The 24,598-nt window shown below is 31.4% G+C and overlaps 1 protein-coding gene across 13 annotated transcripts in view; it reads right to left on the bottom strand.

Annotated features, from left to right (window-relative positions):
* Arb2a (ARB2 cotranscriptional regulator A) overlaps positions 1 to 24,598 on the bottom strand; it is a 474,828-nt gene that overhangs the window by 202,978 nt on the left and 247,252 nt on the right. For 12 of the 13 annotated variants that reach the window (XM_027927921.2, XM_027927922.2, XM_071612418.1 and 9 more), the window contains one exon: positions 2,099 to 2,218. In XM_027927921.2, coding sequence (XP_027783722.1) covers positions 2,099 to 2,218 — 120 coding nt within the window. Of the gene's footprint in view, positions 1 to 1,279; positions 1,500 to 2,098; positions 2,219 to 24,598 lie in introns of those variants that run through there. The other variant, XM_071612421.1, reaches the window with a different exon arrangement.

The following is a 24,598-nucleotide window of genomic DNA, read 5'->3' as shown; positions in this document are numbered from 1 at the left end:
AACATAATGAACTTAAATATATTCATCGAGTTTGTAAAATATTAAGGTTAAACTCATCAGTATACAATGTTATTTGCTTAGAGGATCCATTTTATTAGGTCAGGAAGCACTCTTTCTTCAGTTGCCACCATCTGTATACCTCTATTACATACTACAATCACTTATTTCTCAAAAAGTAGCATATATATGAAGTTGAGATAATTGCCATTCATATTTTAAAAACTAAACAAGGTATATTACATTAAATAGACTTCTCAGCCCTAGTGTTGCCTGACAGATATGTGATGTGCCAGTGGTTATATTATATTCCTCCTCCCAAGCATGTGCCTCCTGCAGAGATAGCAGACTACAGAAGCTGACCCTTACTGAGACCATCTTGTCTCTCTGACAAAGCTCCTTTTTAACTTCTTACTTACTGGTTACTTCCTGTGATGGAGAAAAACTTTAGCTCAGCTTGTGATAATTTCACAGGCCCTGAGGACCCTGACCCTAATAGCCTCAAGGTCAGAAGTCAAGTCTTGTTCTGAAACATCTGTGTGCTTTATATTAAAGTGGAACAAAAGTGGAGAAATATCCACCAGTGTGTGACAAGAAGGACAGGCAAAACAGGACTGACATACTGGTCATCTGTCAACCCTGGCATCTTAAGTTCATTTTTAAAATGGTCCAAAATACACTTAAATTCCAAATTTGGTATGATAAAGGTTTTTATAAATTAAAGGCAGAAAAATAAAAAGGACTCTATTTCTCACAGAAATCTGAAATTTGATGAATGTTTCAGGTTCTCACATATTTTAAGTCACTCTACAAGTCCAAAAAGTTTGTTTAAAGTAATTTAATGGCTTATAGAGAAAAAATAAGCTATCTGCATCTATGTCTGTATAATTATGTATCTGTAGGTGTTGGAAGGAATTCTTTGAAAAGTAACATTTATATTTTTAAAAATATATCACATTAATGTGCTAAAGAGCTAACTTAAGATATCTGTTATATATGAATAAATAATTTTAGCAGAGAAAATTACTTGAAAATAATCCCTAAAAACTGAAGTAAATTAAAGAAATAAGTGATTTAATTTACTTATTGATCTTAAAATAGCTTAAGAATTTGTAGATTTATGTAGGCTAAAGCATTCTCAAGTGTCAGAAGTCACCATCAGTTTTAAATCTACATCATCTAAAGAAGCAATAATGCATAAAACAGTAGAAAAGTCCATGAGAATTTATTTAGTTTCCATGACATACAGAAATACTCACCAAAGTCTAGAAACACAAAAATTAGACAATTGATATTGTGCCTACTTTTAATGTTTGCTTTAATCCATTTGGATTTAAAATTATCAGATGTACTTTTATCACACTAATCATTTTATTATAGTAATGGTATCTTCTTGACATAAGGGAGTATGGACATGGAGGCACAAATTCTTCATTAGTGCTTCTTTAGTATTGATTATATCACAATTGCCACACTGGCATAAGATTATGCTGCTTGTGATACTGCATATAATAAAGACAAAATTCAGAAATTTTAGTAGCTTTTTCTCTCATGTACACATAATTTTACACATGAACTCGAAAAGTCCAATTATTTTGAAATACAAATTTTTTTTGAAATGCAAAGCCAAGCAATGCATTCTAGTTAGAATCATATTAATGGAATTTTTCTGGTAGTTTTAGTATTAATTATATAAATCCTGACCAAGTATCAAGTACTAAATAATAGAGATAAAATGTCAGTGAAAAAATCAAAATATTCCCAGTTTTATATACTTTACAGAAAATATAAGCTTCAGTGGAACACATAAAAAACAGGAGATATAAATATGAAATGTGTAGAAACTGGGACTACAATATAGAAATTTAAAAAATATATGTAAATAAGGAATAGGTAAAGAGATTCTGGTTAAACTGAAAATCTCTGTCATCTTAAACTTTTATACTCTTCATAAATATCACAAATTTGTTTACTCAAGATATCTACTCTCATCCTTTATATAATAAGTTAAAATAATGATACTGAAAAAGGGAATACAGGAAATAAAACTTTAAGGATAATGGGAATTAAAAATTAAAAATACAATTAAATGTGCACTTACCAGTTCAACAAAAGCAAGTCCTCCATAGCTGTGAGCAACAAAAAATACATTCTCAGCTGCAGACTGGGCTATGAAATGGTCCCAAACATAGATGGCATGTTCTTCAGGAGAACCATTCTCCTACAAAGAAAACAAATTACTATCACAGTAATCAATAATTTAATTATATGCTTGCATACATGTAAGACATAAAATGGTTATAGTGCATTTAAAACAATAACAAAAGAACTACACTGAAAATTTAAATTAATAAATTTATTTAAATTAATAAATGCTAATTAATAAATTAGTATTAAAACTATTAGTATTTTATTACTAAGCTTAACTCTGAAACAAATTATTTAAAATAAACTGAATTTTTAGGGGGAACAATCCAGGTATACCTGAGATATTAAAACACATCTAAGTACATTAGAATTATTAGCTGACAGTTATAGTGATTTTATGATTCAAAGAACATAACACTAAATATTTAGCTATGTTCCTATACTTACATCTGGCAATGTTTGCAGTATACCTATATCTAAATTATTTGATTGATAAGATTATAAATAACTAAGCTGAAAATAAGGAGAAAAATGAACAATGGATATTTTCTATTGAATTTATTAAAAACATATTTTTTTTCTAAAAGCATTTTCTTTTTTTTGTTTGTTTGTAAAAGTGTATATTTATTTAATTTTTTTTAAACCTCAGAAATTTATTAGTTGCTCAAAACATTACATTGATCTTGACATATCATATATCATACATTTGATTCAAATGGGGTATGAATTCTTATTATTCCCACGTGTACAGATTGCAGGATCACATTGGTTATGCAGCCACATTTATACATATTTTATTTATAGAACTGTAAGAAACATCAATATATAAACATAGTTTCCACATTTCTTTCTAATTAGCTAAATCCTAATAAATCTATATATATATATATTGCTCAAAATTTGAAAAATTCTTGAGTAACTTCACTTCGCTGTATTTATTTCTACTGTTGATACATATTATGGCTAAAGCTAAAACCTAGATAATGTAAAAACTAAAACAATAAAAATTAAAAAACTAAATAATACTGATAAAAAAATAAACTGCTAAGAACTAAACATCAAGAAAATGTTTTGTACAATTATTTCTTAGATGCTTTAACAGTAACAGACTAATTTCCTAAGAATGTATGATGTCATGGATTCCAAAATCAAGACAAATTTTTCAACTTAGAAATTTTACAATAACTTATTAAGCTATTGTTTCATAATATCAATCTCTACCCTAGATTTCTTTCCACATTCACAAAGACAACTGCTTACTAATCATTTCCTTTTGGAAGGCCCATAGAAACTTCAAACTCAACCAATCCAACATTATACTAAAACTTATTCTCCAAACCTGTGATATTATCTGTTCCTTGTATCCAAGTGAAACTTGAGCATAATTTTTTACTTCTCTCTCCCTCAAAATCCTCATTTAATCAAAATCCTGTTGACTCTGTCTCCAACTGTCTCTTAAATCTGTCCACTTTTCTCATAAAACTTCACAAGTGAATGACTACACAATCTCTATCCCAGTTTTTCTGTTTCTAGGATTGCTTTAACTCTGTAGAAAGAATTCCATTCTTTTCCCCAAAATTCCTTCCCCAAAATGCAAATACAATCATGTTGCCAAGTCAGTCACTTCCTGTTTAATTCTTAAGTTTTCTCATTGCCTTCAAGATGAAATTTATATTCCTTGGTATGATATCCAAGGCACTTCATCATCTGGTATCCATCTATCTCTTGTACAGAATCTCTCACCATTGTCCTGCAAAATGCAGTAACTAAAAGAAATCATTTGCCTTCTGAGAGAAAACAGGGATCACTCTCTGTGTACCAGTTGCAAGGAGGAAATTGCAGTAACCCTAGTTGTGCCATACTCTTCTTGTTTCTGGACTATTTCCTTTGATTGGGAAGTGACCCTTGAGCTCTACCCTCAATTTACCTACTACCTTCACCTATTTGTACAAATCCTACTTGTCTTTGGTCCCCAACTGAGGTATCTAGAAAGTATTCAATGTCACCCCAAGGTTAGACAACATTCTCTAACAACATCTTGCGTGTGCTTCCCATTAGTGCAGTAAAGGATCTATGCTGTGATTGCTTGTTAAGATTATCAAATTCTTGAAGCTAATAGCTTTGTCTTCTTGCTCATTAAATATCAATGTAATAATTAACAATAAAAACCCAATATTTCTCTTCAAGCTGATTACCTATAACTTTACAGTCATATATGAAAATACAAATATACTTTAAAGATAAATATTAGTAACATAAATATGAAATTACCCATACCTAAGATGTGTGTATAATATGAATGAAAAAATAATAATTAGAAAGAAACAGTAGTAGTGATTTTTTAGACTTTGTTAATTACCTTTCATAAATTTAAAAAGTAGGAAAATGGTTATCATAAAAATCAGTATCATAAAAATCAGCTAAGGAAAAATGAGTTGTGACTGGAAAATAGTTGTGACTGTTGGTGGCTTCCATGGTTCCATTTCTTGACTGTGGTGGCTGTTACAGAAATGTATTCTTTACAGCTATTCTTTTAAATGACCATACATACTTAACACATTTCTATATATTCATATGAAACGATCACAAAATTTATTATACAAACACTGGAGAATGCAGAAAGAGCTTATCAGTAATTGTACTGGGGCTATGTAATGAAACCTGACCTTATAGATACATTTTCTAAGCTTAGACTTTTGTTGTGACTGCTGCAACTTCTGCTCATTCTATTTTTTTCCCCACTTCCTAATAGGAGGTAATCCCAAGAAAATTCCTGAACAAACTTCTTGCATACAAATCTCCATTTCAAAATTCATTAAACTGGGAAACCCAACTTAAAACATCTCCTTATCAGTCTTCCTGGGAAATGTCAAGTTAACTGAAGATTAGAATCTTGTGCAGAAGTGACAAGGGTTTAACTTGACCCACAAAATCTTATAACTGACCTGTGTTAGTATCATGTCACATTTAAAACTACTGCAAAATATGTTTGTTCAAGATTACTTACCAGTTGTTATATCAGTCATGGGAGATTAAATTGAATCCTATACCATTTCATTGTTTTTTTGTCTCATTTATTTTTAATCTTTCAGGTTATTTCTTCTTCCTTTTATAAAATATAAGTAACCTGAAGACATTATTTTTTGGATTCCAACTATAAATACAAAGCATGCTATCATCACTCAATAACAACTAACAATGTTAGTGTTACTGACAACAATAATGTGGACAAAATATTATGGAGTATGTTTACAAAAAAAGAAAAAAGGAGTATTTAAACACGAAAATGAATCTAGTTTCTACTAATCTGGAAATGGCAAAAGACTGATGCTCAAAGATATTCATCATTTTCTCATTTATAGCAGCAAAAATTTGAATGAAGCTTAAATATTTGATAATGGAGAAGTAGTTAAATAAATTATAGTTTATCAGTCTAAGGATATAGTATTTACCTATTTGATGAATTTAACATATAATGCATGGAGCTCATTTGATTTTATATGTAGTATAATTTTCACTATATAAGATAGCTTTAAAAAAGACATTTCAAAAGAAGTAAACAAAACTATTAAAAGCAGATATACTATTTATGGACTATAGGATTATAAATATTTCTCTTTATAACTTCTTTACACTTTTCTGAACCATCTATATATCTACAAAGTAATGCTTTTCATAATAAAAATATAAACAACAAAAAGTCAAAAATACTATTCTAATTATTGATGACTCCTTGGAGAGAATTAGCATCTGAGCATGGTCTTTAGAATTTTTTAGATATGAAGGTATAAAGTCCACTACAATTTACAAGAGGCAAAGTAACTTAAGAAATAGAAAAACTATAAAAAATTCAAAGAGCACATACAGTCTGAGACTATGAGTATTATCACTGAGCAAGGTAAGGGCAGTACTGTATTTAAAGCACAATAACTGACAGGGACAACAGTGATCCTGAATCATCAAAAGAAGGTTGACTCCATTCTTGAAGAATTAGTGACAGAGTTTTATTCAAAATATTACTTTAAAAAACAGGTAATAAAGGAGATAAATCTTAGCTATAAACAGTTTGGCTCTCTTATTCTTCTATCTCCCAAGGTTTTTTACTATCGATAGTATTTGAGAGAGAGAGAGAGAGAGATCCCCATATTTTAGGATTTAAAAAATTCTTCAGTTAAGCACAGGAATTAATTAGAGTCAATTAAATGTATAATTCTGGAGTGTTACATTACAAATATTACAAACTAAAATCTCAATTTTATAAATGAAGTGATGCTATACCAAGGCAAATTTGTGTCATTCCAACCCACAGTCCACACTGTGTGCACAATCATTATATATTTATAAACTATAATCCAGAGTGTATATATTATCAATAGTGTATTCTGAGATTAAACAGATTTCAATAGTAAAGGCTTCCTAATATGCTTCAATTACAGAAATGCAAATACACTAAATTGTACAAGTTTCTCCATAAATTTCACATTATAATGCATTTTGTATTGAGTAACTTGATTCAAGTTGGATGATTTGAGAATATGCAAACGTATAAAGTACACGGAAAAAGCAAGAAGTAAATCCATTAATTAGATTTTGCTGGTGGCAGACTTTATAGGATATTTACACTATGGAATTCTGCTATATTAAGAGTACAGGTTGAATTTCCTGGTGTACTCTTGCCACCATTAATCCTTAAATGCCAAACAGAAGTGATGAGTAACCAAAGCCTTATCGACCATGCCAGATTCTACTACCTAGGCATTGCAAGGTCTGCATTTATGATGGACTACCTGTGCTGATAACACATGGAATTATCTAAACAACATTTGCATATTTGTGTAATTATTTTCTAAGGTTAATTAGCTCCTGTAATGCATTTCACCCTTTGAGACTGCTTACTGTGACAGGTTCACATATTTTCTGAACTACTGCCAAATTTGACAGATTTTTCTTCAGCTAACCTGTTGCTAGAAAGATATAAAATGAATACTCTTATGATATATACTTTAAACTTAAAATTCACTTCAGTAAACTGAAAACACAAAGATTTTTAAAATACCCAATTTTAAAATGAAAAATTTAAGATTACTTTTATTTCATGTAAATCTTCCTGTAACTATACTGGCAAGCACAAAATTTCTATACAAACAAGTGTAACATTTGTGACTTTGAACTAATACATAGCTGTCACTAATTTCAGTTATGTCACATGTAAATGTCAAATATAAACATGTATACAAATAAAAGCTGGGTATGGTGGTGCATGCCTGTAGTCCCAGCTACTTAAGTCTGAGGCAGCAGGATTACTTAAACCCAGAAGTGTGAGACCATCTTGGGCAACACAGTGAAAGTCTGTCATTAAAAAACAAAAACAAAAGCCCAACAAAATATAACAACCACTGAACACAAATATTTATATGTGTATAAATTCAAGCTATAACCATCTCTCGCCCAGAACACTATCCACTTGAACTGGCCATGTGCTTTCTTTCATAACTGCTTTCTCTCAATGACTTTAAGACAAGAATGCTTTAAATATCCCAATTTATAAAGACTGATTTCCTCAAGGTCCTATAGCTTGCTAGATTGCAAGCTGGTCTTTCTATTTCACATGTCTGAACTTAATACTACATCATCTATCCTTTAAAATCATTTGTGTTAAAAGTGTTGTTAACAAATGGTTGCAATATTGAATTGACTAAAACATTGCCTTTTAATCTGTTTAAATATAAAATGTAAACCAACAATTTAAAAGAGTTAGTTTAAAAGGAGATGGCTAAACAAATAATTATACCCATCTTTTATAGATGTGGTGCCAAATACTTTGTGATTGGGTCATACTGTCACACAAAAAAGGTGTGACCTAGCATGGAAGGTAGAGTTGGTTGTATTCTTTATATGTGTATAAATTACAAAACTGTGCTCCATTGCACTCCTGAACATTTCCAAAAAGTAAACTGATGATTATATTCACATTAATAAAATTTAAGCTTCCCCGTTAGGAAAATCTAAATGCATCATAATATGTTAACAGTTAATGCTTCTATAACACACATTATGGCAGGCATTTATCTAAATACATTGCAAATATTAACTTATTTATTCCTATAAGTTAGGCAAAACTATTAACTCTGATAAACATATGAATAAGGATTGAGAAATTTACTCAAGAAAATTATTAGTATATGGCAGAGCCAGAATTCACACCCAGGTACTCACAAACTTTATAACGGTAATCTTATAATTACTTTATAGAGCCCATAATATTACAACATACTTAACATCTCTCTAAGTAGGTCTAACCAGTGCTTCTTCACTTAATAGTGATGAACTGAAGAGCAAAGAGTCTAAAGAAAAAGATACAAGAATATTGTGTATGCAGATATCATATATTGTCCACCAGGTTCATATGAAAAAAGACCTTCACTGTGAAATGAAGGAGTTTATTTTCTGAAAGTTCAATGTGTCCTTCTCTCACTCAAATAGCTTCTGCCACTTAAAAGAGAGAAAATGAACCTAATTATTATTAATTAGAAAACTATTATTAATTTTCTGACATTTATACAACTACAACAAAGAATAAGGCTAAGTGAAAGAATCCAGACACAAAAAACTACATATAGTATAATTCAGTTGATAAGAATTCTAGAAAAGCTGAAACTGTAGTGTTAGAATACAAATCAGGGTCATCAGGGTTAGGACACGGGATGAAGGAACTGGCTGCATAGTGAAAATTTTTGAAGTGATGTAAACGTTTTTTTATAGATGGTTACATGTGCATATATTTATCGAATACCATCTAACTGTTTAATTAAAATTAGCACAACTTATATAAATTATATATCAATAAAGCTAGCATCAATAAAAACTAAAAAACAGTGGAGAAACACCACTCTGGAAGCTGGCTGACTGTTATCTGGAATACAGTCATATACACTTGTTTTTAGTACAAACAAAACTAAACAAAAAAATAAAATAAACAAAAAAACCTAAAAAAAACCCCATAAGTATATATGACTGTATTCCAGGGTAATTATGTTCTTCTGAATGCATTTAAAATGATTTATTTACTTTTTATTTGTTGTTTTTAGATATACATAACAGTAGAGTGTATGTTGACATGTTATACATACATGGACTATAACCCATTGCAGTTATAATCCCATTCTTGTTGTTCATAAAGTGGAGTTACATTTATCATGTGTTCATGTATGAGCAAGGGAAAGTTATATCTGATTCATTCTACTGTCTTTCCTATTCCCATCTCCCCTCCCTTACCTTCATTCCCCTTTGTATAATCCAATTCTTCCCCTCCCTACCCTCCCTTGTTGTGGGTTAGCATCACATATCAGAGAGAAAATTCGGCCTTTGATTTTGGGGGACCAGATAATTTCACTTAGCATGATATTCTCAGTCCATCGGTTTACCATCAAATGCCATAATTTCATTCTTTATTATGACAGAGTAATATTCCATTGTGTATATACCATATTTTCTTTATCAATTCATCTGCTGAAGGGCACATAGATTGGTTCCCTAGCTTGGCTATTGTGAATTGAGCTGCTATCAACATTGATGTGGTTGCATCATGCAGTATGCTGATTTTTTAAGTATTTGAGGTATAAGCCAAGGAGTAGGATAAGTGGGTCAAATGATGGTTCCATTCCAACACTTGTTTATGTGTTATCTATGGTTGCTTTCACCATAGAATCACAGTGGAGACAAGAAGTTGAGGCAGTCAGAATGGCCTAGAATCCTAAATCACTTGATATATAGCATTTTAAGAAAAAGTTTGCTGACCCTTGCTCTAAGTATTTAGAATGTAGTTCCAGCTTAAACATCTTGTGGCAGATTAAACATCTTGTGTCTGACTGCCTCATGAATACCAAAAGGTATTTTTTTAAAAAACAAAAACATAAATTCACAAGAAATAGGATAAGAAGGTGGAGAAAATGGCAACATTTTAGAAGACAGATACACCACATAGACAAATGGTAACCAATTTAGCAGTTCTGAAAAACTCTAACTAATCTCCAACTGACAGGGGGATAGCTGAGATCAAACTTCATTTTCAGAATCCTCCAAAGCAAAGGGTACCTCTGAGGTTGAAGAACAGTGGGATGCACATGCTAAAATAAGTCTGTTTAAGAAGCAGATTTGTATTCATTTTTATTAATTTACTTAATAAGAAAAATTATTTTACCCTCTTCCATTTCATGTAGTTTAACAAATGTCTTTCTACATCCTAACACGAAAAATTTTGAAATGGGGAAATTAAACGCTTGGCATCAGTTTCAGAAAAAGAGAGCGAGAGAGCGAGAGAGAGAGAGAGAGAGAGAGAGAGAGAAAAGTGTTCATATCATTTACATGTGTGCGCACACACGCTTGGAATTGAGCTCAGGGCCTCACACATGCTAAGCACATACTCTATCACTGAATTATATTCCCAGAACTACCAAATGCATATTGAATGCACCCCAGTCTACATCCCTTTAAAATTTCCAGATTGGAGGCAGTCAGATTCTCAGTCTTCAGGCAGAAGATTGAAAGACTTCTTTAGGACACCAAACCAGACTAAACAGAAATTCTAAAGATAGATAGATGGGAGTGACCATGGGGAAAAGATTCCCAATACATAGACTCCTTAAATAACTTTCAAGTTATCCCAGTGAAATGAAATAGTTTTAATAAAAACGATTTTTATTAAAGTATTTTACAATGCTTCTATTCTAAAAAAAAACACATTTTATCTACTGCAAACCTAGATTTCTCACTATCTAAACAATTAAACTGAAAAACTTATCACATTTTAGTAGAATAACAAATTGGTATATTTCATTAGCAGTGCTGATTTTAGGGCACACCAAATGTTGCCTTTATTGTCCAACAGAAAATGCAAACACAGAGAACTATTCTAGCATGTTATTTAAAAATCTTCCCATATAGAGCAGATATACTATAATTTACTTAATAAGAAAAATGAGAAAATAAAAAATTATATATACCTGTTGAAAATATTACATGATTTTAAATACAAAATTCAAAATAAGACTTTGTGTCTAATTATTAATTATTTATACTAATAATAGCAGCTAACATTTATTAGGTAGTTATTACTTACCTGCTTTTGATCAAGCATTTATATATATTAATTAATTGAAATTTCACAAAAATACTATGAGTCAGGTGCTATTATTATTCTTATTGCATAAATGAGGCACAGAGGATGAGTAGCTGGCTCAAGGTCAAATAGTCATTAGACCAATTCAATAATAAAACACTGAGTTCTATAAAACTCAACAGTCTGAGTTGAAAATTCCCAATTTTAAGTCCTGGGATAGCTTACACTCCCTCCTATTTTTCTATCTTCCACACAGTCTTACAAGTTGACTTATATAAGGACTTGCAGTTTTAACTTGCACTTACATGCTTTGTTTAGAAATGTAATTTAAAAGTCTTAAAAGAGTTTCCTGAAAGAATTATAGGACACTTTCAATTTTAAAAAGAGATGGTATACTATGCCCAACAAATAAATTCTAGAACCTCTACCTTGTAGAATATGTACTTATTAGACATTAAACCTGCAAATAAGAATTTTGAAGACTGGAAATATGTTATATAATAAAATGTGACTAAGCATCAGAATATTAATATATGAAATATTTTAAACTGAAAATATTAATGATAAAAAACTGTAGTCATTTTAGAAAACCATGCAATCTCAATTTTATGATAACAAAACAAAAGGTTTCAAAGAATTCTCATATGCTATAAAGACTGTCAGAAGTAGACTGTCACATAGTGACCTTGCTGGCATCTAACTCACCTAACAGTATTTGGAAGTGCATTGTTTCAAATCAATAACTAATTAACAAAGTACAAAAGAAGTTGTACTGTTTCCTCAGCTCCTTGTTAAAAATGGCTTTTGGCAGCACATGGGCAGAAAGGTCGCTTTTATGACATCTCTAGGAGCCTTTCAACACCCTGCCTCTGTCAGATTAAATTACTTTTAGCAATTAATTGTCCTAAGTTAAAACAGAAGCACATTTGTTACAGCAGGCTGTCATAATGACATGGTGAGTAGTTGTTTTGATATGAATTTCTTCCACTGACCTTCTATCATATCTTAATTTTTGTGGTTGACCTAACTGGAAGATTGGGAGCACATCTTAGCTCAAAAAGCACAGGCCAAACCTTGAGGTTCTTGGGATAAGATAACAACAAATAATTGAAAAAAAAATTTTCCACAAATACTTTGAACAGAGAAGTTTATGAACAAAGGAATATGTAACTTGGAAATTAAATTCAAAACAAATCATTCTTAATTATTAGAAAAATTAAAAATACAAGAACAAAATGTTCAAGTGAGTTCATCCAACATGAAATTACAGGATCATGTTATCATATCATAGCAAAATTAAACATTTAGAAATAGTATGCTATAGGAAAATATTAATAATTTTAAAATTGTAAATCTCAGGTATAATATGTATACACACGTGTATGATACATAATATCTTCTATTTGATACATGTTCAAATCTCTATAACTTTATAAAATCAGTTACAAATAATAATTCCTTAATCAAATCATTCTTTAAAAATCTGAATTTGAATAAAACTGAATACAAACAACAACAACTCATCTTCTACATGAGAAATATAATACTTCATAGACATTTAAAACTTCATAGACATTTAAAAAAAAACTAGGCCAATTCAAGGACAAGAAACGAAAAGCTCAAATTTTTCAAGAAATTCTAAACCCACAAAAACATTGATAACAATAGATACTGTTTTCAAGTTCTTACTTTGTATTTGAAATATTGCTAAATGCTTACTATGTTCCAATTCATTTAATCCTCATGATGGTGGCAGTAGCTACTTTTTTTTTTTTTTTTTACAGATAAGGTAACTGATCCTTGAAGCATTTAAGTCATTTGCATAAGGTAACACAGCTATTGGAGTCTTCTTAACTTTAGACCCTATAGGCTTAAATTAATCTTACAGTTATTTTAATATATGTGTACATACATATATTTATGATTGTGTATTATATATCTAAGAACAAATAGCTCTTCCTAGTTGTAAAAGTAGAATTTAGGACTGAACATGGGTATGCCTGAAAAGTTGACTTTCAGTTCTTCCAATTCACATTATACACTGAGGGAAAAGCCAGAGCTATTAACCAAAGATTTGTATCTGGAGAGTAGAAAGACCTGTAACTATGACTTTCAGTGCAATTAGGGAGAGTTACAAGGACTTTGAGAATAATATGGTTAGTGTGTAAGTATGTATGTTTGTGTGTTGGGGTGGGGAGTAACTGATCCTCTCAAATATCTGATAGGACCCATACCATAATCAGATGGTGCTAGTAATGGAAGACCTGTGGACACTTGGGGTCCTGAGAAGCTTGTTCCTCCTACTTAGAGAATGTCGCTAAGCCCACTGCTCTATGGACTTGACTATAAACAGTGACGTATTTATATACTTTATTTACATTAAAGGAACTTGGTGATATTTTTGTGGGACTCAACCATCAAACTTGTGGCCACCATACTCTATAAAGGAAACTTCAGGCACTTTTTGGAACAGCATCTAATGATGATTATTTGCAAATCTGTCATATAGCAGAATGAGCAAGATTAAAGCCATATACATTTAATATATGCAGTTAGTATGAACATTTATTTTTCAGAACTAGACACTAAACTTAGTGATTAACTGGACAAAATGTTTCCTCTTGATATTTGTTGTGAAGACAATTTCACACTGCTAAGAAATTTTTCATTTAAATGATTTAAATCTTTGGGCTGGGGATGTGGCTCAAGCAGTAGTGTGCTCTCCTGGTATGCAAGGGGTGCTGGGTTTGATCCTCAGCACCACATAAAAATAAAAAATAAAGATGTTGTATCCACCGAAAACTAAAAAATAAATATTAAAAATTCTCTCTCTCTTAAAAAAATGATTTAAATTTTCAATGTTTCTAAGCAAATTTTCTAAATTTAATCAGTACATGCTATATTAATTGTATTTGTGATTAAATGCCAGTGATTCTTACTCCTTCAAAAACAATTTTTTTTCTTTTAAGAGTATATTCTCTAGCATTAAAAGATTAACACTGAAGGCAAAATGGAATTTACTCATTTTGTCAGGTGACCCCAATTAAGTATATTTATATTTCAGAGACTATTGCACAGGGTGCAGTAGCACAAGCCTGTAATCTCAGTGTCTCGGGAGGCTGAGGTACAATGATCGTAAGTTCAAAGCCAGCCTCAGCAACTTTAGTGAGGCCTTAAGCAACTTACTGAGACTCTGTCTCTAAAATAGAATATAAAAGTGACTCAGTGGTTAAGCATCCTAGGTTCAAGCCCTAGTATCCCAAAATAAAACAAAACAACAACAAAAAACCAGTGGTAACTCTTAGTAAAGTAGCACACTTTAAATATGGAAGAAAAAAATGAATATTAAAATAAAAATTATTTATTCATGGAATCACAGAATTTAGAAATAAACCTGCTTATTTTCCTATCCATTTCACAGAGTAACAAAATTGAGCTCAGGCATATCCATACCCATGAATAATGGGTAATGACTTGCCCATTATTCTCATTGTTCCTTATATTAATTTCATTAGTTGAAATTTCATTTCTCATCAAGATATGAATATCAACACACCTTACATTAGATGTGTTTCATAAATCTTTAAAATTATTTTGCATGCTTTGCTTCTTTTATTCTCTTTGAGGTACTCACAGTTATGATTTATTACAGCAAAATATTCAAACAAAATCAGCAAAGGGTATAAAGGCACACAGGTTAAAAATCAGAGGAAACCAGCCAAAAGCTTCTATGAATGTTCTCACAGAAGATACATACAGGATATACTTAAATTCTCCAGCAACAAATTGTAACAACACATATGAAATGCTGGCACTTTTTACTGGAGGCTTGTCCCACAGGAAGGTTCTACCTAGCACTTACCAAGATTCCAGACTTTAAGGAGAAAAGCAGGTGATCAGCATAGACTACATTGTTTACATAAACAGTTTAGGCCCAGTGAGCCACTTTTAACAGTGAGGGTGGTATGAACCTTCCTGAAATCAAAGTTCCTGGCTGCCAGCCAAATGCCAAGGTTGCAGACATGCTTTTCTAAGAAGAGCCATCTTAAGCTTCTCAATAAACTTGCTGATTCTTACCACAATCCAGAAGAGTAGAAAGGTCCTGAGGGACTTCTTACATTCCTTTCTTCTTTAACCTTTATCTAATCAATTAGCATATCCTACCCACTGGTCATTCTAACACTGTATTTTGAACTTGACTTATTAACTACTTCTAGAATCCATCATCTCTTTCAATTGTCTAGGAAGAAAAATTAAGCATTTAGATAGAAAAAAGACTAGCAGTAGGAACTGAAATATGAAAAAGACAAATAATTGTTTTTTAGTTATTTACCTGCTAGCAAATGGAAAAGACTTATTCTAGAAAAAGAAATGCTATACTGTAAAAAATTGTTATCTCTGTAATCTAACATTATGCTAATAGGGACAAGGGGAAGGGAGAGGAAAAGAGAGAATAAGAGATTGTTATTAGGGGCTGGGGTTGTGGCTCAGTGGTAGAGCGCTTTGCCTAGCATGTGCGAGGTACTGGGTTTGATTCTTAGCACTACATATAAACAAATAAATAAATAAAGGTCCTTCAATAACTAAAAAAAGAGGTTGTAAGGTTTTTTTTTTCTGCCAGAACTCTGCTTTTCATAAAAATAAAAATAACTAAAATCTTCAGAACTTCTATTATATCTTTGCTCTGTTTCTACAAAATAATCAATGAGAAAATTTAACAATCAAATATACAATTTTCCCATAGTTTGCTTTATGCTTTATTTTCTTCCTACCCCCCTTTTTTTTTTGAGATGGGTGTCACTATGCTGCCCAGGCTGGTCTCAAATTCCTGGGCTCAAGTGACCTAAGCCTCAGCTTCCTGAGTAGCTGGGACTGTATCCCACACCACTGTGCCCAGTTGACTTTATCCTTTATGTACTTAATATCAAATATATGGATAAGAATTAATCTGTTTGTCCAAGTGTTTGGATGACTAAACATACAGGTGTTTCACACCAACAACAAACATCTGGATTTTCACACTTGTTTTTGAGCATGCATATTATGCAACAAGATAAATATTACATTTCTGAAAGTTAAAAAATATTGACCTCAAAGTCCAATGGTACCTTGCTTGCATCCCTAAGTTTCCACCCAGAAGAAAAGTACAACTGCTCATCCCGTAAGATGCTTTAAAAGCATCATGTGAGAGGTTAGCAGCAAAAGGACTTCTCAAAATGTACACTGAGAGTCCAAAATGCATAATAAAATTATTTGTTGGTATCAGATAATATTTTGTGGAATCTGCATATTACCCTCTACCATCAAAGTTAATCTATGATCATGAAACAAACACATTATTAGCAACATCCTAACACACAATAAAGGGCTGGAGAATAGAAGTTCAGTGGATTAGCCAAGGGGAAAGAAGAGAAGAGAAGGGAGATGGAAATAGGAAAAACAGTAGAATAAATTGGACATAACTTTCCTATGTTCACATATGAATACACGACCAGTGTAATACCACATCATGTAGAACCACAGAAATAAGAAGGTATACTCCATGTATGTATGTCAAGATACATTCTACTGTTGTAACAAACAACAACAAAAAAAGAGATTGTCATTGGTTGTGGCAGTATAAGAGAGTTAAAATTCTAACCTTAATCTGGTGTGTGGGAAAGGGAGAGGACTGAGGACTAAAATGAAGACTACTCTGATGCTGAGGCACTTTCAGATACTAAATGTTGTATAAAACCTCAATAATTGCATTATAATGGCAAATGTAGACATTTGAAAAGAATAGATGTTGCCTGGGAATAAATGAAGAATTTAAGAATTCAATCTATGTTAAAAGTGGCACTATAAGCCAGTAAGAAGAGAATGTATTTATTTTTAAATAATGCTGGGAAAACTGATTAACCATTTAGAAAAAAAATTAAATAAGGCCTATTTATACAATTAACACGAATACAAATTTTTAGTGGTTTAAACATTTAACTATCATTGAAAAAATATTCATTTAATGAATAAGATTAGAAAAATCATCAATATGAAATAAAATAAAATAGATTCATAATCACTCAAAAAAAATCAACCCCAGGCAGAAAATGCACTTAAATGTGAAAGGAATATCTGTGAAGCACATGAAGGAAAATAGGAGATTAAACCTATGTGACCTTAGAGCAAGTAAGAACTTCTTTAAAAAGACATTAAAGAGTAAACCACAAAGAAAAAAAAAAACTGATATACTTTAGTATACTAAAAAATGTTCTCAAAAGATAGAAAAGGAGTGAAAAGATAAGTCAGGCAGTGATGGAGTGATTTGCAATGTATGAACAACATCTACAAACAATAAGAAAAAATTTTTACAAAATAACAACATTGACATACTCATGAGTAGACAATTCATAAATGAAGAGATAAAGACAATTAAAAATGTAACAATGTTAATTAATTAATTAAAAATGTATTAAGGGAAATTAGTATTAAGGGAAATGCCAGTTGAGATCACAAAGAGATACCATACCACATTCTTCCAGACTGGCAGAAATTAAAAAGTGAGATAACCCAAAGAGCAGAAGCAACAGAAATAGCTATAGATGGCTGACTGTAATAACAATTACTCAGCAAAACAATTTGGTATTATGCAGTGAAGCCCCACACCCAACCCCTGGCACTGAACCTAGGATCTCATGCACACTAGGCAAGCACTCTACCATTGAGCTATAGCTGCAGCCCCTTTATGTAATACTCATGTTAATATGAACACAATAAACAGCTGAGCTCCAGTTCTGGCTCAGGGTATATATAGGCAACTAAGAAAAAATCATTATATTTGTTTTGAAAACCAACATATTCTTTCAAATTTTTTTTTTTGTAAGTGAATACTTTATTTCTAGTGTTAAACTTTCTAGTTAAATTATTTCCCTAAACACACATACCCTATTTCTTGTGTGCCTTTGGTTATAAAATTTCTTCTGTTCTAATCACCTTTTTTCTTCCTGTTCTATTTATAGTAGTTCCCACTTATCTGTAGAAAATATTTTCAAGGATCCCCAATGGATGGCTAAAACTGCAGGTAGTACTACTAAGCCCTATATATCCTATATGGTTTTCCTTTACATAGATACACAGATTTAATGCCTTTTCCATTGTAACTAAGCACTTATAACTAAGCACTAAGTACCTGTGGCCATAACTTTTGCAGTTTGAGATGTGACAACTATTGTAAATTTCTTTTCCTTCCTCACAATTTTATAAATTGAAGATTCATTCTAAATTGTAGAGCTTAGTAACCTCAGCATATGATTTTTTTTTCTTATTAAGTCCAGGATTTTCAACTTTTTACTTAAAAGAAGCACTTTGTGGCTTCTCTATGGCATTTACAAATTGCCAGAATCACTATTCTTGTATTTTGGGACCATTATTAAGTAAAGCTAGGGTTAGTTGAACACAAGCACTACAACATTGCCAATAGTCGATCTAATCATTGAGATGGCCACTAAATGACTAACAGGAAAGTGGTATATTCAGTGTGGATATGCTTTATGATAGTATGATTCATGTCCTTTGCAGATTATTAAAGTATGGCAAGAAATTTCATAACACTACATAGGCATAAAATTTAAAACTTCTAAAATTTTATTTTAATTTCTGCTTAATATTTTCAGATGACAGTTGCCCAAGTGTAACTGAAACCACAGAAAGTGAGACCACAGATAAGGACAGACTAATGTATTTCCTTTCCTCAATTTCTACTGTCCTAGCTCTGCTACTTATTTAAGGTTCATTTCAACTTTCATCCTCCAGTAAACTTTTCCTGGATCTTTTACTCTCACCCCACCCCCAATTGGTTCATGTCCTACTTGTGCTGCCAGCCCAAGTATTATCTAGAATCTAGTATTCTACCATCACTGTTCCTACTATGTTGTTACAGCATTTCTGTGGGAAGGGTCATGTGCTACTGATCTACATATTCAAGTGTCTAATCACAGTACTGTTGAATAAATATTTCATGGTTGAAAAAGCATCAAAAAAAAAAAAAAAAAAAAACTGAAAAAACTACTTGGTTAGCAAGCTAGCAACTGAACCATAAACCTAACCAATAGTTTTGGTTGAGTTTAATATAGTCTGTATTTGGCCATCGAGTATAAATTACATTAATGTGTTCAGAAGCTATTGTTTAGTGCTAATGTTATATTTAGCCACATACTTGATTTCAGCTTCTTCTAGCTTCTTCTCAATCAAAATTTAGACACACTTAAGTCTATTTAATCTACTAGTACACATAAGGCAACACAAAACAAAATGATGGAAAGTAGCTAAATGACTAGATTTAGAAAATAACTGTAAAAGTTTCTAATTTAGAAAAATATATACTCTTTTGACCATGTATATTCTATTCAGAGATAATGGAGAATCTTGGAACTAAAGTAAATTAGAACATTTAAATAAAGCCACATCAGAACTAATGACATCTTTGTCAATGTACTTAATCTTAAAATTGAATGTTATAATTGATCACCTCCCTAATTTTAAATTTGTATATAATGAAATATATTCAATGGTTATGGTGCCAAAGCATATTTACAAATGGAAATCTATTCAAATTCCATGATGCTTCAAGTGTTTGAGCTACTACCTAGGCATTTTCCCTGTCACCCTCCTCCCTAGTCAAATCCAGAGCCTCACACATGCTAGGCAAGTGCTTTACTAGTGAGCTACACACCCCTACATTCCTTGCTAATTAGTATACAAATACCAGGATTTGGTTCAGTCTAATGACTGAATAGTAACAGCATTTTCACATCACAATAGTGCGAACACTAAATTCCTTGAAAGTCTTTAGCTGCTTGACCTGGAAAATCTGTGCAAGCTACCACAATTTGAATTTATTCCCTAAATACAAAAATGAATCAGAAACTCTAGTGCATAGTTAAATTATACTTCTACCACGGAAAAACTTGTTAAACAGACTTTTATTCAAACCCAGAGAAATCAAAGATAAATTAAATATAACTTCTCTTTAAAATAAGTAGATGTCTGTTATACATATATTCAGAATATATATAACCTCAGTTATTTCCTAATTGGCAGAGTGTTAAAATTATGCTAAATGCAATATACAAGGTGGCTAAAAAGAGACTGTGATTATTTGGAGTGTGTGTGTGCGTGTGTGTGTGTGTATGTTTTTGTGAACACGTTTGTTTTACACTGGGTAAGAACCATAAGAAAGGAAGGGTCAGGAAAAGTTCAAACAAAGAAAGGGACACTTAGGCAAGGTATTAGATATAAGACAAGCACTTTCTGAAAAAATGCTTTAGAATTTGAACAGAATGTTGTAAAATGTGCAAAAATATTAGATACTTCTTTATAATATTCCACTTTTAAATGTTCCATTGACTATTATATAAGGAATATTTCATTCCAAATATCCACTTGAAATATCTCAAAATATCTATTATAAGGTACTTTATATATACCAATCTTTCAAAACATTAAAATCTCAGATCAGAAAGCAACCATTTGCTGAATAATTTTTGCTATTGCTGTTCACAGTATTAATATAATTTAGTATCACTTAAGATTACTCATTAAAAGAAATGGAACACACTCCTTCATATTTAAATACATTTAAAAAATCTTTTAAAATTTTAAAATATTTTCAGTTTTGTTTTCTTTTAGTCTTAAAAGAAGTATTTCTTCAATCTAGTTATTTACGAATTTTCCTATAAAATGTCAGTTTGCCATACCTGTAAAAATAAAAAAAAAATTATCACTTTTTAAATTTAGCTAATGTTTGGGGTACCCACCATGTGCCAGATATTGTAGATACAAAGATGAATAACATAGGGTGAATATTCAGTTAAGTACAAGACAAACATATAACTCCCAATGTAGTGAAAAGAATAGGTTGATCGAAGATAAAATGAGATACATATACAAAGTACTTAGCACAGTGTCTGGCACACAGTAAACTTTCAAACAAAGGTATCAGACACAATTAATTTTTAAGACAATCTCTATCAACATATGAAAATCCAAATGAAAAAAGTATATTTCAGCCTATAAATTCAATCACCAAATACTTACTTGGTGCATACTTTCTAACAGGCACAGTGCTAAGCACCTGTGGCACATTGGAGAGCATACTTTAAGGAGTTCAAGAATTTCCATGCATATATCTGAAGATAGAACACAAAGACTGAAAAGCAGGAACATGTGAGGCATGTTCTAAGAACAGTAAGGCCATCAGTATGAATTAAATGAAGGGTAGAGATGCAGGAAACAAGATGGAGAGGTAAGGAAATGGCAGTTTCTCTTTGGACATAATCTAAGTAAAGCAAAAGTTCAAAGCAAAGTCATTTAGCACATTTATTCATCCAAAAACTTTATTAAGTATTATGTAGGCTCAAAGCAAATTGATAGGTGCTACAGGTGAAAAAAGATGATTAATGCAGAAACTTTATCATAAAGAAGCTAACAATATTCCCACATGGAATAATTTATAGGAAAGCTTTTCTAGTAAAATCTAAAATTAGAGTCATGAAGGAGTGGGAGTGTAAAGGAAGGTATGTGAATGCAGATAAGCAGAGTTACTTAAGTATTAGAATGAAACCTCTTCAAAAAGTCTCCTACTCAAACTATACTATGTAAGATACTCCAACTGTTAACAATCATTTGCAACAGAGCAAGACCTTCATAGATTCCCATAAAGATTAATTTGTTCATTATTTTGATCCTTTTTGAAGAAAGCTGCTTAGTTAGATCTTTTGCTAAAAATAACTATTTAAACCTACACAATAAAGAACCAACAATAATATCATTAGCAATTAAGAAAATGTGAAAAACCTAAATAAGAGACTGGCTTTTAATAGAAATCGCTAATCATCAACTTCATATTATATTTCCTAAAGGAAAAAGTGTAAATAATGTTTTATGATATATATAAAACTTTATTAAATGATATACAATCATTATTGAATCATATTATTTCTTCTAAATAACAAGTGTTGTAAAATGAAAATATCATAGATCATTTGATAGATGAGGTAAAAGCAAAAGCAGGAAAAAAATAGTTAAGGGACATCAGATTGTTCTAGAAGTTTTAAAATGTTTTTTACATGTTTGATTAGCTTCATATGAGTTAAAAGGAGGGGTAAAACAAATTGAAGCATCATGAATAAATACTACTATATTATTGGAAATTGAAATATTGCAGTTTTCAGAGTGTGTCAAAAACATCCACCAAATTAATTCCGTTTTGGTGCCAAATTTTAAGGCAGTTTATAATACTTAACAAAAAATCATATTATACAACATTACATAAAATATATAAACAGTTTTCACAAAATTTGAGGTTCTCACTATAATAAGTTGCATTTAGTAAAGAAAATATATAAAGCAATTCTCAAATTTTACAATTCAATGTGGTCTACGATTGAACCTTTAAGTATATGCCTTTTATTACTAATAATACATTAAGAGTTGTCATGGCTGGGGTTGTGGCTCAGTGGTACAGTGCTCACCTAGCACATGTGAGGCACTGGGTTCAAACATCAGCACCACATAAAAATGAAATAAAGATATTGTGTCCACCTACAACTTAAAAAAAAAAAAAGAGTTGTGGAAGGCCAGGCTCAGTGGTGTATGCCTGTAATTCCAACAGCTTGGAGGTTAAGGCAAGAAGATTGTGAGTTCAAAGCCAGCCTCAGCAAAAGCAAGGTGCTAATAAGCAACTCAGTGAGACCCTGTCTCTAAATAAAATATGAAAAAGAGGGCTGGGGATGTGGCTCAGTGGTTGAATGCCCCTTAGTTCAATCCATAGTACCAAAAAAAAAAAAAAAAAAAAAAAGCTATTGAAGGACCTTTTAATGCCTCAATGAAAAATAAACTTTCTCATATCCTACAACATAACATTTAAACTACATGAAAATACTTACCAGAATTTGTCCTGTATCATAGTCATTTGTGAATATTTCAGCCTTTCCATTCCATTGTGATCTCCTGAAGAGGATTCTTACACTTCCATCACTATCTACCAAGGACTAGCATGATATTTTGCAAAGAGTACTCAAAAACTGAATTAAAATGTATAAAGCTCCATTCCAACATGTGCCACTAAATAGGATACATTTTGTCAGTTTAAAGATACATTTCATATCTTGATATGTTATTCTGACTAATGTCCTGTGTTTCAAGTAGAAATTATGCTACTCTTCTCTCATATTTTACCTTTGCTACCTAGCACTTGGGACATGATACAAAATAAATGAGGTTGTACTAACAGAATGCAACCTATAACTAATACTGTATGTTTATAGTGCTAATAGTTATTTCTAGTATCTTGAAACTGCCAAAAGAAAATTTAAAAGTACAAGGCATTATGAAATAGGACACTTAGGGGCTACCATTTCTATTTAATGCAATCACTTAATCATTTCTTCCTAGATTTACCACCCAAAGATCTACAACTCTTTTTAATAATATGACATCTAGTATTGGAGAGAATGCAAACATTCTCTTGATTTGCTTTGCAAAAATACAAAACTGACTACAATGATGCATAAAGAATAGGGATTACTGCTTGATAAACAATAGTCAAGTGGTATTTATACAACTTGTGGAGTCAAATATGGGGTAGAATGTTGGAAAGTGGATGCACCTTTGCATCATCTCTACTAGGGCTAACCCCTAAGGATACACAGTACAAACACTGTGCAAATCTAGGGGGTGGTAAATAAGAATTATGTCTTCCTAGTGTTAAGCAACTAGGCAGTTCTGTCTTATATCATATTCCATACAAGTAAGATACCATCAATTCTAAGATATACTACTACTGTTACATACTATTAAGAGCTAACAAATGTTGCCAAGTAATATATGATATGCCATTAATTTTAGAGATGCATACGAAATTCGGAGATGTTAAAATGTGATACTAAGTTAGAGCAATGAAAAAAGATGATATACTACAAGCCATTTTCAATTAACTTATATATATATATATATATATTTATTTATGAACAAATAATAGTCCTTTCTCTGATGGCATTATTGATATTTGGGCTTTCTGAGCAAGAGAGGAAAGAGAAGGAGAATGAAAGCTGTAGTTGTAAAAACCCAAAACATGATCCCCAAGGTCTTCTACTGTTGAATGTAGAGCAGTAGAAAATAAATCCTAAATCCTTACATTCCACTGGCCTCGTTAGTGTGGACTGACAATTTGGGTAGGTAAAAAATATTTTCTTGAAGAAAAATAATTGATGGTATTTATTGCCAATGATAAAAACTGAGCTTCCTAGAAAGTGAGAATTTTGGTGAAACTTGAATTTTCTCTGATAAGCTTGATAG

The sequence above is a fragment of the Marmota flaviventris genome, chromosome 5, assembly GCF_047511675.1.
Source record: "Marmota flaviventris isolate mMarFla1 chromosome 5, mMarFla1.hap1, whole genome shotgun sequence".
Classification (NCBI taxonomy): Eukaryota; Metazoa; Chordata; class Mammalia; order Rodentia; family Sciuridae; genus Marmota; species Marmota flaviventris.
This window is presented reverse-complemented; position numbering and strand designations above follow the sequence as displayed.